At 52.9% G+C, this 15,200-nt stretch overlaps 1 protein-coding gene across 1 annotated transcript in view; it reads right to left on the reverse strand.

The window, feature by feature from the left end:
- Positions 1-10,579, reverse strand: part of CLU (clusterin) — a 16,476-nt gene extending 5,897 nt beyond the window's left edge. The window contains exons 1-5 of the mRNA XM_032798639.1: positions 10,474-10,579; positions 4,817-4,941; positions 3,300-3,448; positions 2,754-2,924; positions 1,756-2,209 (exon numbers count right to left, since the gene is read on the reverse strand). Coding sequence (XP_032654530.1) covers positions 1,756-2,209; positions 2,754-2,924; positions 3,300-3,448; positions 4,817-4,901 — 859 coding nt within the window. The 5' untranslated portion in view covers positions 4,902-4,941; positions 10,474-10,579. The remainder of the gene's footprint in view (positions 1-1,755; positions 2,210-2,753; positions 2,925-3,299; positions 3,449-4,816; positions 4,942-10,473) is intronic.
- Between the last annotated feature and the right edge of the window lie 4,621 nt (positions 10,580-15,200).

The raw sequence follows: 15,200 nt of genomic DNA on the forward strand, positions 1-15,200 counted from the left end.
TTTGGACGCATTGCTAAAGAAAGAAAGGGATCAGGGAATTCACAGATTGGTGGGGGAAAACAGAATTCGGGGGGGCACTCTGGTCGAACTCCTACGAGAAGCATATCGGGCAGACTCAGTTCCGAGCTAGAGTGAGTAGGAAAACAGGACATTTCCATACTGTGGGAATCTCCACGATTCAACATTTCTTGGTATTCTCCAACGGAGACGAATAAAAACAAACAAGCATAACAACAACCGTTTGTCGAAGTTCCCCTTGAAATGGGAACAATTCCAAAATAAAGAGCTTCGGATCCATTAGACATCTTTTAGCCGGGTAGAGCGGGGAAGAGACAGAATCAAGAAAAACAAATTTCCAGCAAAGTCAAAACATTCCAAACGAGAGTGGTAGGACAGAATGTTCCTCAGAACCTGGAAACCGTTCCTTGATCTTTCTATCCCCCTAGTTTTACCAAAACGGTTGCCGAAATCAACAGAAAGTCCCCTTGCTGAACCCACAACATTTAGTGGAAAAGTTTACTACCTAGGCTCTACCTTCAAGCTGTGCCAGGCGCCAACTGGGGGGCCGCTATGGACCAGGACTGTTGTCCCAGGGAGGAGGCCTTCTCAGTGGGGCCAGAGGGGGAGACCACCCACCGATAAGGCAGGAGGAAACTGTGATCACCTGTATAAAGGCCATGGGATGCCCCAGACTTCATAGATCTAGGATGGAGAGCACTTGAGAGGTCATCAAGTTCCGTTCCTGCCCTCATTGCGGACAATATGTCTAGACCTCCCTATGTAATTTATCTAACATCTCTCATAATACTCCAGAGGTAGGAGATTCCACACCGTCTCTAGCAAATTATTCAGTATTTAACCACCTGCCAGTAGGAAAACTTTTTCCTAGTACGACCTAACTCTCTTTGCTGCATACTCCTTCCTAGACAGTCTCTTCCCATTCTGCATGTGTGAAACTGATTGTTCCTTCCTGAGTGGAGCACTTTGCATTTGTCTTTATCAAACTTCATCCTGTTTACCTCATACCATTTCTCCAATTTGTCCAGGTCATTTTGAATTATGATCCAATCCTCCAAAGCAGTTGCAATCCCTCCCAGTTTGGTATCATCTGCAAACTTAACAAGCGTACTCTCTATGCCAACATCTAAGTCGTTGATGAAGATATTGAACAGAGCTGGTCCCAAAACAGACCCGGTCCCAAAACAGACCCCTGCAGAACTCCACTTGTTATACCTTTCCAGCAGGATTGGGAGCCATTAATAAAAACGGAGTACAGTTCTCCAGCCAGTTATGCACCCACCTTATAGTAGCCCCATCTAAGTTGTATTTGCCTAGTTTATCGATAAGAATATCATGCAAGACCGTATCAAATGCCTTACTAAAGTCTAGGTATACCAAATCCACCACTTCCTTATCCACAAGGCTCGTTATCCTATCAGAGATTTAGTTAGTTGAGTTAGTTCTGGTCTGAACTAGAGCAGATCTTTTAGAAGAACATCCTATCTTGATTTAAAAATGGCCAGTGGTGAAAAATCCTCCTGCCCCCATCCCTAGATGGGCTGTTCCAAGGGTTAACCACCCTCTCTGTTTAAAAAAGTGCCTTGGGCACAAGGATAGTGCTGGCTAAGTGATCTCAATTCCTTCCAGACTCCCCCTGGTGACCAGAGCCAGGGCCCTGCCCCCAGGCACATGCTAGTCATTACCACCCACCAGCTCTGCTGAATCTGCCCCTAGAGACCCCTGAATATCCCCCACCTGTGGTGAACCCTCCCAGCAGAGGGTCCTGGCTGCCTTCGAACCACTGGCCATCCTGCTCCATGGCCTTCTGGGCTCTCTCGAACATGCGCTGGGTCATCTCAAAGAGCGGCTCGAAGAGGCGGTGGAAGCCGTGGTGACGGGGTGGGGAGAAGAAGGGGTGCGTGTCCCGGACCACCCTGGCATTTGAGTAGGGGAAGCGGAAGCGGAAGGGGGCATGCATGGCCCTGCGGGAGCCCCCTGCGAAGGGCGAGCGGAAGAACGGGGCCATGTGGCCATAGGCCCGCGTGCTCTCCTGGAACAGGTCGTCCACGCTGTCCTCCACCAGGCTGTAGCGCTCCTCCAGGTCCTCCAGCCAGCGGCCCTGCTGCTGGTCCTCCTCCAGCAGGGAGTCGATGCGCTCGCCATTCACCCAGATGGAGACGGGGGAGGAGCGGTTCAGGAACTCCTCCAGCTACCAGAGCAAGGCAGGGACAGGACCTGGTGAGCTAGGCAGGCTGCTGCCGACCCACCCCGCCACCCACCTTACACAGAGCTGGGGCCCACGCTGCTGAATTGCAGGGAGATCCGCTCCCTACTGGCCTCAACTGGGCCAAGTCGAGGACTGCTATGGGCCAGAGGGAACATGTGCTGCAGACCCACGCTCCATATGGACGATGTGGTGGACAATGGTGGTCAGCTAATTCCTGTTGGCTTTCCAGTAGCTGGCAGACAATCAAGGCTAGAGCCCTCCCCCGCCCAGTGCCTTCTGTCCATCTCAGAGTTGGACCATTGAAGAAATCTACCAAGAAAGCACTGGCACATGGGTCTCCTGGTGCCACGGAGCCCTACAGGCTCCATTCTCAGCCACATTACCTAATTCACATGCTAGCCCACTCTCCTATACAAGCCCTGCTGATATTTCACAGCATCCCACACCCTGGCGGAAAGAGGTCCTGGCTCTCCTATACCACGATGCCGAGCACCAGAGACGGACCTAGACCAAACAGCTCACTCACCTGTCGGCCAACCAGACCTGAGCCGCTCCTGCACGTCCTGGAATAGAACCTCATGCAGGTCTGTTTCAGGCAAGGCTTGCATTCCTCCCACAGGGCCAGCATGGTCTCATTGCACACATTCGGCTTCTCGGTCAGCTTCTTCTCCGTTTCCTTGGCTAGTTGCATGGCTTGCTGGAAGCAAATGCATTAAAACCAGGATTGTGAGGGGCTGGACCACTAATGGGGATTCTCCCTTAGCTCGAAAAGCAGGAGCCTGGGTCTTTAGAGTAGGAGAATCAGTTCTAGCCTCACTCTTGATAGGAAGTTGCTGCTGGCTAGCATGGGAAGCCCACCACCACCACCACCACCTAGGGAACCTCAGGGGGGCTGTGGATTCATTAGAGATTTTCCCCAAGCTCCCAATGCAGAGAAGATAAGTGACAGCCATTTTGCCTGGTTCCACGTGAGCGTCAGACTCCCGTGGCCCAAATCATGGAGAGATTCAAAAAGCTTTGCAGGGACGTTCTTCCATTGGTTCCCCTGCCTGCGTTCCTGCCATTTACTCACCTCTTTCTTCTGCTTGGTCTTCTCCAGCGTGGTCAGTATCTCCTGGTGGTCTTTGCTGGTTTTGTCCATGAGGCTTTTCATCTGCTTCACCCCGTTGATGGCATTCTCGATCTCGGTGTCTATGTATTTGCTCCCGGCTACAGACATTTCTGAAGGAGGGTATGGGGGGGTGGGAGAAGTTAATTGCTTCAGGAGAGCTATGCTAAGATGGTCTTCAGCTGAGGAAACCTCTTCCAAGATGGCCACCTAGACGCCACAAACACCATCTTCCCCACCCAAATACTTGTGTCTCTAAAGCCTATTTGCCCAAAAAAGGGTCAAATCCAATTCAGCTGAAATTTCACACAAACTTCTTATTTGCCCAGCTCCATTCTCAGGCCTTTGAGGCCTGAACTTTGCTTAAATTTGGGCTGGGACCATGCCAGAGGGAGGTAGCCAACAACAACTGAATTTTGGTGCCAAAGATTTAGAGTAAAGACTTATCCCACCCAGTCCCCCTGAACCCACTCCCCTCTGAGCTGCAATGTCCGCTACTCAGGTGCGCCATTTTCCACAGGACCCTACCTAGCAAACCCTGAAGAGTCGATACATTGCAATGTCACCTGGTGGGGAGCTGTGGGAGAAGTGATCTCATGATGCAAACACCTGGCTTGGACCCATGACAATCCTGATGCCAGGAACTTAGTGGGGGGCATAGTTTGTTTAGATGGGCCTGATCCGCACCACCCAGCCCCAGATCCAGATTTCCCCAGGGCTTGAGGTCCTGGCCTCAGGGGTTTGGACCACAGATTCCTAGATCCCAGGCCAGAAGGGACCATTGTGATCTCCTATACAGCACAGGAGAGAGAACTGCCCCTCAATTCCCAGAGCAGAGCTTTAAGAAAAACATCCAGTCTCGATTTAAAAAAAAAATCACTGAGAGAACCCACCACGGCCCTCAGTAAACTGACTAGGTCCATCCCAGACCTTTTGTTTTGGTTCCTGGGGGCTCTTTCACCCGGTTTCTAAGCTCTTTCCAGCCAATCCAAAGAGAAACTCAGCCAAAAGCCTGGAGGTTCGCCACATTTCAGATCTAAACCCACATCAGCGGAGCTCCCTCCCCTGCTCGTCCCATACAAACACTGGGGCCCCACACCCCGATTTAGTCCCTCATACCTGCTGAGGGTACCTCCCCTCATAGACATGCTGCTCCCCTGACTCTTACAGGTGGTCAGTACAATGGTGATGGGAGCCATAGATAAACAGATCTGCTTTTGGGGGGGGGGGGGGTCCTAGAAGCAACCCCTAGCAGCAAAGCCTGAGTAACAGCTGTGGTCAGTGGGGCACCCGTCAGCTGGAGCACAAGTCATAAATCAGATAAAGTCATCCCTGTAACAGCCTGGCTGGCCCTGCAGCGGAGCTTCATGCAGTCCATGGCGCTGCATAACCCATATTACTCCACATGTGTTTATCCCACCAGCCCCAGCCACCTGGGGAGTTTCCGCCCCGGCGCACGGAGCCTCCCCAATGCCACTTACGTTGCAATTCATTGGGAGGAACCAGGGCCTGGCCTTCCTCCCAGGACAGCAGGAGCCCCAGCACGGAGAGCAACAGCAGCGTCATCTTCCTCACCTCCTAGCGAACTCCAAGATCGTGTGCAGCCCTGAAAGACAGGGAGGAGGAGAAAACAGACAGGTTCCCCCAGGCCGAGGGCACGTTGTACCCACGGGGCCTACAGATCTACCCACACAGGAGTTCAAGCTGTCACAAGTACGTGGATGCTCCTAGGATGTTACAATAGCCTCAAAGGACAAGTGGTGCTGGGCCAAGGAGACAGAGTGACAATGAATCTAAACAAAAAGGCCAGTTGATTGATTCAAGGACAGTGTTGCAATTATACTGGTTAGAAAACAGGACCTAAGGCCAGATTTCAGTATGTCAGAGATTAGGCCTAATTCACGGACAAAATAATGAGGGGGATGGGCTGTTCTGCCCATCACTCGCTTTTGGGGTCCTTAAAGCTTTTGGTCAGGCTTGACAAAGCCCTGGCTGGGATATTTAGTTGGGGTTGGTCCTGCTTTGAGCAGGGGATTGGACTAGATACCTCCTGAGGTCCCTTCCAACCCTGAGATTCTATGATTAAAAGAAAAATAGTTGAATGGGGAAAAGTACGAAAGAACAGACCAGCTATTCCAGCAAGCATCCCCATCCCAACTGGCACCCCCACCATCTCCTAGGCTGCCTTCAGCCTCCCCCGAGAGACCTCCTGGCCAGAAAGCAACCCAGATGAGCTCGCCCCCCTCCAGATGTGTCCCAACCACCATCTGCCATGGGAGCGATCAGCATCTGATATGGACAAAGACTGCAGAACTGGGGGCTTTTCCTTCTCAAAATGGTCCCCAGCAAAAAGAGACAAGGGATGTTGTTCAAACAAAAGCCCAACTTGATACTTTACATCTCAAAGGCCTTAACGGCTTTTCTAGATCTTTAATAGAAGGTTAAAAAAATACTGGTGGTTTGCCAGGGTGCTAAGTGGGCTGACATCTCTGTATAGCAACCCCCTAGCCTGGTTTAACATTGGACGGTGACTAGTTCTGTCGTGTTGCAGCTAAGTGAATACAACAGGCTGCTCCAGCCCAGCTGCCCGAGAGAGAGAGAGAGAGAAACACATTCAAGAAATGGGGCTAGAAATGGTCTGGGATTAACAAGCAAGCCAAACTCCACCAGCCTGACCACAGGCCTGGGAGCCAGGAAGAACTAAGCTCTAACTTCTGCTCTGACCCAGGCTCCCGTCACAGCCATGGGTATGTCCCTTATCCCCACACGAGAGTGGAAGACAGAGAGTTTACCTCACGCTGGTGTTTGGGAAGCACTGTGAAAGCCTCAGGCCTTTCCCAAGTGCTACACATTACAGCAGCGCGTTTATCCTCTAGTACCGTGGCTATGCCCAGCACTGACCCCAGATAAATCCAGATATTGAAGTGATTGTTCAACCCACTGGTTCAGCATCTGATACCTCCAGGGCTGGTCCACACAGAGTTTAAGAGCCTACTACTGCTACAGCTCATGGAGTTACTCATTTAGCTCAAGGTCCACATTTTTTGTGCAGAAGGTCCCAGGTTCTATCCTGCTAGTGACCTTTTGGGGAGGGATTTTGATACAAGCAAGGTGGAAAAATAGGATCTAGATTCTGAGTGCTCAGCAGTCTGAGGTGTTTGGATCCAGCGCCATCTCTAGCTTTATCCGAGCCAGAGACTTGCTGGGGTGGGTGTCTGGACCGGGGACATGGAGTAATGCTTGTGTGGGGAGCAGGGCTGTTCTGGGCTCAGGGGAGACTGCTCTTTGGCCACAGGCAGAGTAAGGTCTGCACTCCAGAAGTCCTGGATTCGAGTGAACCCACAGATCGCAAAGTAAGAGGACTGAATAAACGAGGACTGAACATTGACTGCTCCAGCCATGAGCAAGCCATGCTGGAGCTCAGAATTAGGATGGCTTAGCAGAGCTTTGCCCCAAGAACCAAAACAAAAAACCACAGGAGAAAAAATGAGCTATGAGTCATTCTAATGACTCAGTCCCCACCAGGGTTATCTGCTTATTTATACATGCACAAGGCCCCAGTGTCCCTGCGATGACCCAAGTGCCCATGAATTTCTGGCCGGGGGGGCTACTGCAACCCTGAACACAGGCCAGGAGTGGATGCCAAGACTTGATGTCTGGGAATGTGTCTACTGTGCAGCAACTGGAAGATCTTACATAAGAGCCCCCAACCCATGTTGCGAGCAGCTGGAGGACAACCAGTTCCAGCACTGCTTTGGGGGCCGGGGGGGCTCTTTCCTGACAGGTCAGTGAATCACAGCGCAGTTGGCATGGGGGAGCCTGGGGCCAGGCTGCCTCAGATTTCTCGCCCGCAGTGTTAGCGAGCAGCTCAGTCAAATCTTCCAGAAGCTAGAGAATAAATTAGGAGAAAAAACTGATCTGCAGAGGCTGATCTCTGCCGTCTCCAATTCACTACAGCCGTGTAGGACGCAGGCTCGGAGCATCGCTCAGCCTTCGCTTTGGTACACCCCAAAAACAGCTGGATTGCAAGCCCAGCAGCCCAGGGTGCATAACAGAACCCCTGGAGCCTAAGCAAAGCTTCCTGCGCTTTCCAGCCAGGAGAGAACATGAAATGTTTTCCTCCACCGGCGAGAGCCCAGCTAGCGGTTTGCTGGAACCAGGTGCCAGAAAGGTTTGCCTTCAAGCGTAGCGCCCGCTGCCGGATACAACAGGGGCAAGTGCGTCAGACACCGGGAAAGCAGAGACCATCAGCAGAAATAAAGTGACCGGTCAGGACCTCTGATCAGCAGATCTCAAAGATGGGCTGGTAGCACGATCCCCATGCAGCTGCTGGGGAAACTGAGGCACAAGTCACCTAGCAGGTGGAGAGCTGTGAGAGCACAGGTCTCCTAGCTCCGTGTTGTAGCCACTGAGCAGCACTTGCAGGTCAGTAGGTACCACGCACTTCACTGCGTTGTCATTGCCTTCCTAGGCTTCCCTTCCAGTCCTAGGCCCCCCCTTCCTTTCCATCCTAGGGGATGCTTTGAATTACGCCTTTGGCATAGGGGGCTTTTATAGGGGCTCGGGATTGTCACATCTGGGAACAGCAGGAATCAACGCAGAGTCCCTCGTCAAGCAAAATGCTGCACAGGTGACCCCATTCACCAGCAGCACCAGGGAAGGGGGGCCTAGGGTGACCAGACAGCAAGTGTGAAAAAATCAGGACAGGGGGTAATAGGAGCCTATATAAGAAAGAGACCCGAAAATCAGGACTGCCCCTATAAAATCGAGACATCTGGTCACCCTGGGGGGGCAGCACCCAGACTGGGTTCAGCACCAGCTCTGCGTTGGGGCTGGACTCAGCCCAAGCGAATGACGCCAAAGTGATAATACACTGAATGACCTTGCCAGAGATACCAGATCCCTCAGGCCAGAGGCAGCAGGATCCATCGGAGCAGAGCAGCAGGAGCCACATGGCAACCGGGGGAGGCAGAGGAAAGTGTAGGAGTCGGGGGTGTAGCTGGAAGTAGCAGCTCTCCCAGGGAAGGGGGACTGGACAGGAGAACAAGAAAAGAAACACAAAGCAAGCCAAGCAACCAGAGCTTGTCCGGTGCAATGGGCTCCAGGGTTTAGAGCTGTAGCAAGTGAAGGAATGAAGCTACCCCATTAATCCAGCCTGCAGTCCCCACAGTGCTGCAGATGCCCCCACAGTCCTGACCCATACCCCCCTGCTGTTCCAGCCCTCAGCTCCCTGAGACAGCTCTGCAGACGCCCCCTCATCCCAGTCCTGACCCACAGCCCGCCTACTCCTCCAGGTGTGCCCTTCGCATGCACAGCTGTGATGCTGCAGTCTTGAGTGAAACAGAGACCGCCAACCCTGGTTAACTGGGGGTAGGTTTCATCCGATGTTGTCCAGCACTGAGTCGGGGTTAGGATACTCGTTTTGCCTGTGATCTAAGCCCGGAGCACAACATGACTGGAGCCCTGGGCATTACCCCGGCGTTCCATGGGTCCCATATAAATATCTTCAATATGGCTTAGGAGGGGGAACAATATTCCCTGTGCGCCCCCCCACCCCCACAGAGCAATTGCTTCACAGGCAGACAGTGGCATAGCTATACAATGTTGTGGTCAGAGAGCATTTTGCTGTTACCTTGAACTCCCACTCCCCATCAGCCCAGGCTCCTCGCACCAGGCGCTGCTATGGAACTTCTCCCAGTTTTGATCAACATCCATGCATTCCCCACCCCCACACTAGGCAACTAGCCAGGTGCATTGTGGTTATTCCCCTCCCCCACACGCACACACACACTGCTCAATTGGTGAGGTGCATTGTGGTTATTTCCCAATGTTTAAATACCATGAGTCAGAGCCCCAAGAGATTAGTTTAAAACAAAATTTGGAGATGAAAAACAAAAACAAAAGCTGGAGTTTTTTTTATTGGCCTTCCAGGCCTCTAGCCAAGGTCCCATTTTCAAGCTGCTCTGCACCTAGGAGAGCTAGATGTGAACTCTGAAAAGAAAGCCAGGCTGTGACTCGCTGGGGTTTTGAAAGAAAACAGCAACTATCACAAGACCCGCAACAAAACAGTCAGTGGCAGCAACACTGTTTCCCTTACTGCATTGCACAAGTGGCCTAGTGCTCTATGGCTAATTGCACCTTCCTTTGATGCATCCGGCATTAGAAACTCCTGGAGGCCAAGTTCCCAGGTTTGCGAGGCCAATGGTCTCATTACAAGAGCCAACCAAATCAAGACATGCCAGTGAAAAGCTGGAAATGGCCATGACATGGCAAATCACTAGGGCCTGTAGCCCAGTATGACATGTCCATGGGCAGCCCATTCCCACCCAAGGCCCCAGAACTGGCCAAGGTGTAGAAATTCCCTCCTGACCCCAGGTGGGGAGCCCTGAAGCATGAGGATTCAAAACTATTAAAGAATTCTCCTGGGTTACAGACCTGCAGAGAAGGTGGAATTACAGGGGACACTGCTGCTTGCAAAGAGGCCATTGTGGGAGCTGGGAGGGGGACAGTTAAATGCCCCCACCCACCAGACCAAGCTGCGCACAGACCATAGTTACCAGGGCCAATTTCGTTTTTCAACAACTGGTCCTTCCCTCTCAGAGGAGACTGAGGGACCCACCACGGAATTGTTGCAGAAGACCCAGACGTGCCACCCCTCTCCATTGGCTACTTCCTGCACTGATGCCTAGAGCCAGCCCTGTTAGTTACACCCACCCCTCTGTCAGAGAAAGCCCTTGCAAGCCCACGCCTGCTTTGAGCTGGAAATGGGGTGTGCCGGTCCTTTCCCCAGGTGGGCAGGGCTCCCTCTTTCCCCAGGGATCGCTGCATGGATCCACCCCTCCCCTCCCACCCAGGACGGATCAGGATCCCCCACACCCCTTAGCCCGTCTCCCTCCCCTCCCCAGGAGCGCGCACTGCCCCGGACGCTGGAGAAGCGCGGAGCGCCCCTCACCCGGAGCCTCCGGCGCCAGCTTCGCGCCCTGCGGAGCTTTGCGCAGCGACCAGGCGGCCCTTGCGGAGCCTGGGGCGCGCCCACCCCATCGCCCCGGCCGGGCGCACTGGCAGCTGCAGGCGATCCAGGCAGTTTGCGCAACGAAGGGGGTCAAACGAGCCCTCCCCAGCTTCCCCGAGCTCTCACCTCTGCGGCTCCGCGTCCTGCGCTGCGCAAGCAGGGACTGCGGCGCTGGGCACCGTATTTATACCCGCGCCGGGCTCTGAGTCACGCCCGCAGAACGGCCTGGAAAGGGGCCGGCCCGGCCCGGCACGGCCCCTGCGCCTCGGCGGCAGCCAGTGGGCGCCCTTGTACCGCGCCCGGTTGGGCTGCGTCCTCTCGGGGGCTCCCAGGCTGGAGGGGGCCGCTGGAGCGAGGCTGCGGTGAGAGGCGCTTCCATCGTGCCACACACTCTCTGGCAGCGCCATAAATGCGCTCCTGGCTGAGTCCCACCTAAGCCAGGGTCCAGGTGGGTGCCTTGGTCTGCACCAGCTTCTGGGTGCCCCTGAGGCCCTGCCCCCTCCATGCCACCTCAGCCCAGTCCCCTAGGGGTCACCTAGCCCAGTACGAGGGCAGCAGCGATCGGGGGGCTCAAGGCCCCCCCTGGAACAGGTGCTGGGTCTGCTTGCAGCCCTGCCCCATACCCTGGTTTGGGAAACGCCAGGCACTGCACTGCCCCTTTCCTCTCCCACCCTGCCCCTGGCAGGGAGCTAGGAGCTCAGATACCCCCTTCTGCCACAGGTGCCTTAGGAGAGATTAAAGGACCTGATCCTGCTCCCCTGCAGAGCTCAGCCTTGCCTGTCCAGTCCCTGTCTCCAGCTGCTGGTCTCTGTCTGGCTCTGGGGTCTCATGCAGTGACCCGGCCTGTTTGGCCATCTAGGGATATGTTACCGGGGATGATGCTACACTGTGCTCGTTCTTCCAGCCCCCTTCGCCCCCGACAGATGGGTCAGGAAGAGCATCCCCCTTTGGGAAACTGGAAACTGAGGCCCGGAGTTAGTAATAGAGCTGGAACTAGAACCCAGGAGTCCTACACACCCTCCGTTAACCACAAACCCATTCAGGCCTCTCTCTACCATCTGCATCTTCTCCCTTCCCCTCCCTTCTTTCTCTACCCATGGCCTCCTCCCTTCTCCACTGTCCTCCCATAGCCTCTCCATACAATGTCCCCGGTGGCTCCCCTGGCCTATCTACCTCCCCACAGCTTGTGCAGCCAGATCCTAGCTCCTTGGGGCTAGCAGGTAAGTTGTGCTCCTCCCTCCCTGCTGCCTGCCCTTGTGTATGGAGAGACGGGGTGGGGGGATGACACACAGATGCAAGGTGCTGGGGGGGACAGGGACACAGAAGGAATGATACAGCAGCCCTTAGGAGGTGGGTGGCTCATTCACAGGTGAATGAAGTCCTGGAACAGCCTTCCAAGGGGAGAGATGGGGGCAAACCCTAACTGGCTTCAAGACTCAGCTTGATAAGCTGATGGCGAGGAGGGGATGCTGAGACTGCCTGCAATGCACGTGGCCCATCAGCGACAGCTAACAAAAATCCCCAGTGGCTGGAGATGGGCCATTAGATGCGAAGGGCTCTTAGTTACTACAGAGGATTCTTTCCTAGGTGTCTGGCTGGTGGGTCTCGCAGACTTGCGCAGGGACTGACCGATCGCCGTATTTGGAGTAGATCGGCAGTGATTGGGTTGTTTTTTCTTTCCTCTGTGTGTGAGCACGGGTCACTTGCAGGTTTAAATGAGTGTAAATGGTGGATTCTATGGAAGTCTTGACCTCATAATTTGAGGATGTCAGTGACTCAGCCAGAGGTTCTGGGTCTATCACAGCAGCGGGTGGGTGAGGTTCTCCGGCCTGTGATGTGCAGGAGGTCGCACTAGATGATCATGATGGTCCCTTCTGACCTTAAAATCTGAATCTGAGTCACAGTTCAGGGTAACTTCACCTGTACTTCACCCTTGTAGGTACCCACTGTTGGGCTTCTAATTCCCAGCCATCACCTCTCTTGGGTGGAGACCCACATCTCTCTCCCTCCTGACAGGGGTTTTCCCAGGCTGCACACTCCCCTGCCTACACTGCGATATCCCCAGCAAGCCAGACTGCCTAAACAGCCCAGCGTCTGCGCTTTCCACTCTCTTCAGAGGCCATAAAGAATGTAATTGCCCCCTGTTAGAAGTGACCACCCTGCCCTTTCTAAGCAAGTGCCTTTATTCTTAAGGTGAAGGCATTACCAAGAAAATGTAGTAAAAAGACTCAAAGAACCAACACTCGTGCTAACCTAAGATCACCCCAATTCCAGCCAGGGCTCCGGGAAGAGTCAGTCCTTCCAGCCCCACCACAGCGTTTTGCAAGTTTGCAACAGCCTCAACTCAGTTTAGCTGGGCCGCTCGGCCTGTTTCTTTATGTCACCTGGACCTTTGATCTTTAGGAAGAGGTAATCCGCAGACAATCACCCTGCTCAGGGGGTAGCTTCAAAGCCTGAGGTTTTGAGTAACTGGAGGTGGAAATTTGCATTTGCATTGGCCTCCCACTAGACTTTCCCCAGGCATTTGATACCCTTTGTCCCCAGAGTCCCTTTTGTCACTGTTGAGTCCTTTGAAGTTCCGAATGCTTCCCAGAGTTCCCGTCCCATTGATCCCCTGCAGCAAGATTACACACGATCCTCGCCCACAGTAAAACACCTCCTATATATTTAGTACAATGGACTCCAAAGAGACGTAAACATCATTCAATAAGGTTTTCCAAGCAGATTGCAGGAAACTGCCCCTTCTGTCACTCCGAGCAGGGCTGCGGACAGGGGATGCTTGGCAGGTGCTCGGAGGCTGCACATGTGGTTTTTTAACCCTGCCCATCCCTCCGCTGCACCATGTATTTTTCCAGTCCTGCTGCCCTTTCTCCCTGCCCCACTCTCAGCCCTGCCTGCTTCAGGCACCTTCCCAGACCAGGAGGGCTCGGGGTGTTTGAGGCTGTTGGTAAATTTCATAATGTAACCCCCACCCACAGGTAGACTTACATGAACTAGAGGGTGCCCTTAGGGGGCCTACACATTGCCTGGCCTTGGGCTAGCGAACTGGGTTATAACCCAGCAGTGAAGTGACTGGGCCAAGAGAATATATAGGCTCTAACGCCATCCCTAATTAGTATAAATACCACATGTGAGTGGGGCTTTTATTATAAAATGGGTGGGGCCTGATGGCACCTGTGTATAGGCTTGTGGCGTATAATGGTGCTTTGCGGTACAGGATCAAGTCAAGTTCCGGCCAAACACTGCAGGAATCTGGGAACGCTTGGATGAAACTCTGCTGGTAAACTCCCCGGCTCAGGCCTAGAACTGGATCGATTCCTCCAGTGCAGCTCACCTCCTCTGACTCCTGAGGTAGCTGGGGTTGCATCTGGATCTTGGTCATGGGGTTGGCTAAGCATGCATCTCTTGGGAGATGGCTTCCTGGCCCATTAGGGGTAGCATGCCCCTAAGTCATGGGTTCAAATCCAGTCCAGCTTGGGCATCATGCAGCAGCTATTGATCAGGCAAAATTAGTCAGTGGGCTCTTATTTGGGCCTAGGAGAAAGGTGTCTGAGGCCCATATCCTCAGCAGTATTTAGGTGCCTAATTTATAGAATCATAGGACTGGAAGGGACCTCAAGAGGTCATCTAGTCCAGTCCCCGCACTCATGGCAGGACTAAGTATTATCTAGATCATCCCTGACAGGTGTTTGTCCAACATGCTCTTAAATTCTTTAATGATGGAGCTTCCACAACCCACCTAGGTAATTTATTCCAGTGCTTAACCACCCTGACAGTTAGAAAGTTTTTCCTAAAATCCAACCTACCCCCACTTTGCTGCAGTTTAAGCCCATTGCTTCTTGTCCTAGCCTCAGAGGTTAAGACGACCAATTTTTCTCTCTCCTTGTAACAATCTTTTATGTACTTCAAAACTATTATCATGTCCCCTCTCAGTCTTCTCTTCTCCAGACTAAATAAACCAGATTTTTTTCAATCTTCCCTCATGGATCATGTTTTCTAGATCTTTCATCGTTTTTGTTGCTCTTCTCTGGACTTTCTCCAGTTTCTCCACATCTTTCCTGAAATGTGGCACCCGGAACTGGACACAATACTCCAGCTGAGGCCTAATCAGCGCGGAGTAGAGCAGAAGAATTACTTCTTGTGTCTTGCTTACAACAATGCTGCTAATCCATCCCAGAAGGATGTTTGGTTTTTTTGCAACAGTGTACACTGTTGGCTCATATTTAGCTTGGGATCCACTATGATCCCCAGATCCCTTTTCGCACTACTCCTTCCTAGGCAGCCATTTCCCATTTTGTATGTGTGAAACTGATTGTTCCTTCCTAAGTGGAGTACTTTGCATTTCTCCTTATTGAATTTCATCCTGGTTACTTCAGACCATTTCTCCAGTTTGTCCAGATCATTTTGAATTTTAATCCTGTCCTCCAAAGCACTTGCAACCCCTCCCAGCTTGGTATCATCCACACACTACAAGTATATTCTCTATGCCGTGATCTAAATCAGGGGTCGGCAACCTGTGGCACACATGCCAAAGGCGGCACGTGCTGATTTTTAGGGTCCGCTGGGCCCGCTTATCCTTCTGCCGGCCTGGATTACGGAACCGCAGATCAGCAGTGAGGTGAGCTGCTCAGCCCGCTGCCAGCCTAGGGTTCCATCTGCTGCCTGTGCTGCTGGTCTGGCACGCGAAACCTTTTACTGGCACGGGAAACTTTAAATTAATGAAGACTTGGCACACCACTTCCCAAAGGTTGCCGTCCCCTGATCTAAATCAATGGGAATTAGGTGCCTAAATACCTTTGAGGATCAGAGCTGAACTGCCCAGCCCCTTGCACCATCACAGGCATGGAGCATGC

Source organism: Chelonoidis abingdonii, chromosome 3 (assembly GCF_003597395.2).
Source record: "Chelonoidis abingdonii isolate Lonesome George chromosome 3, CheloAbing_2.0, whole genome shotgun sequence".
In the NCBI taxonomy this organism is placed as follows: domain Eukaryota; kingdom Metazoa; phylum Chordata; order Testudines; family Testudinidae; genus Chelonoidis; species Chelonoidis abingdonii.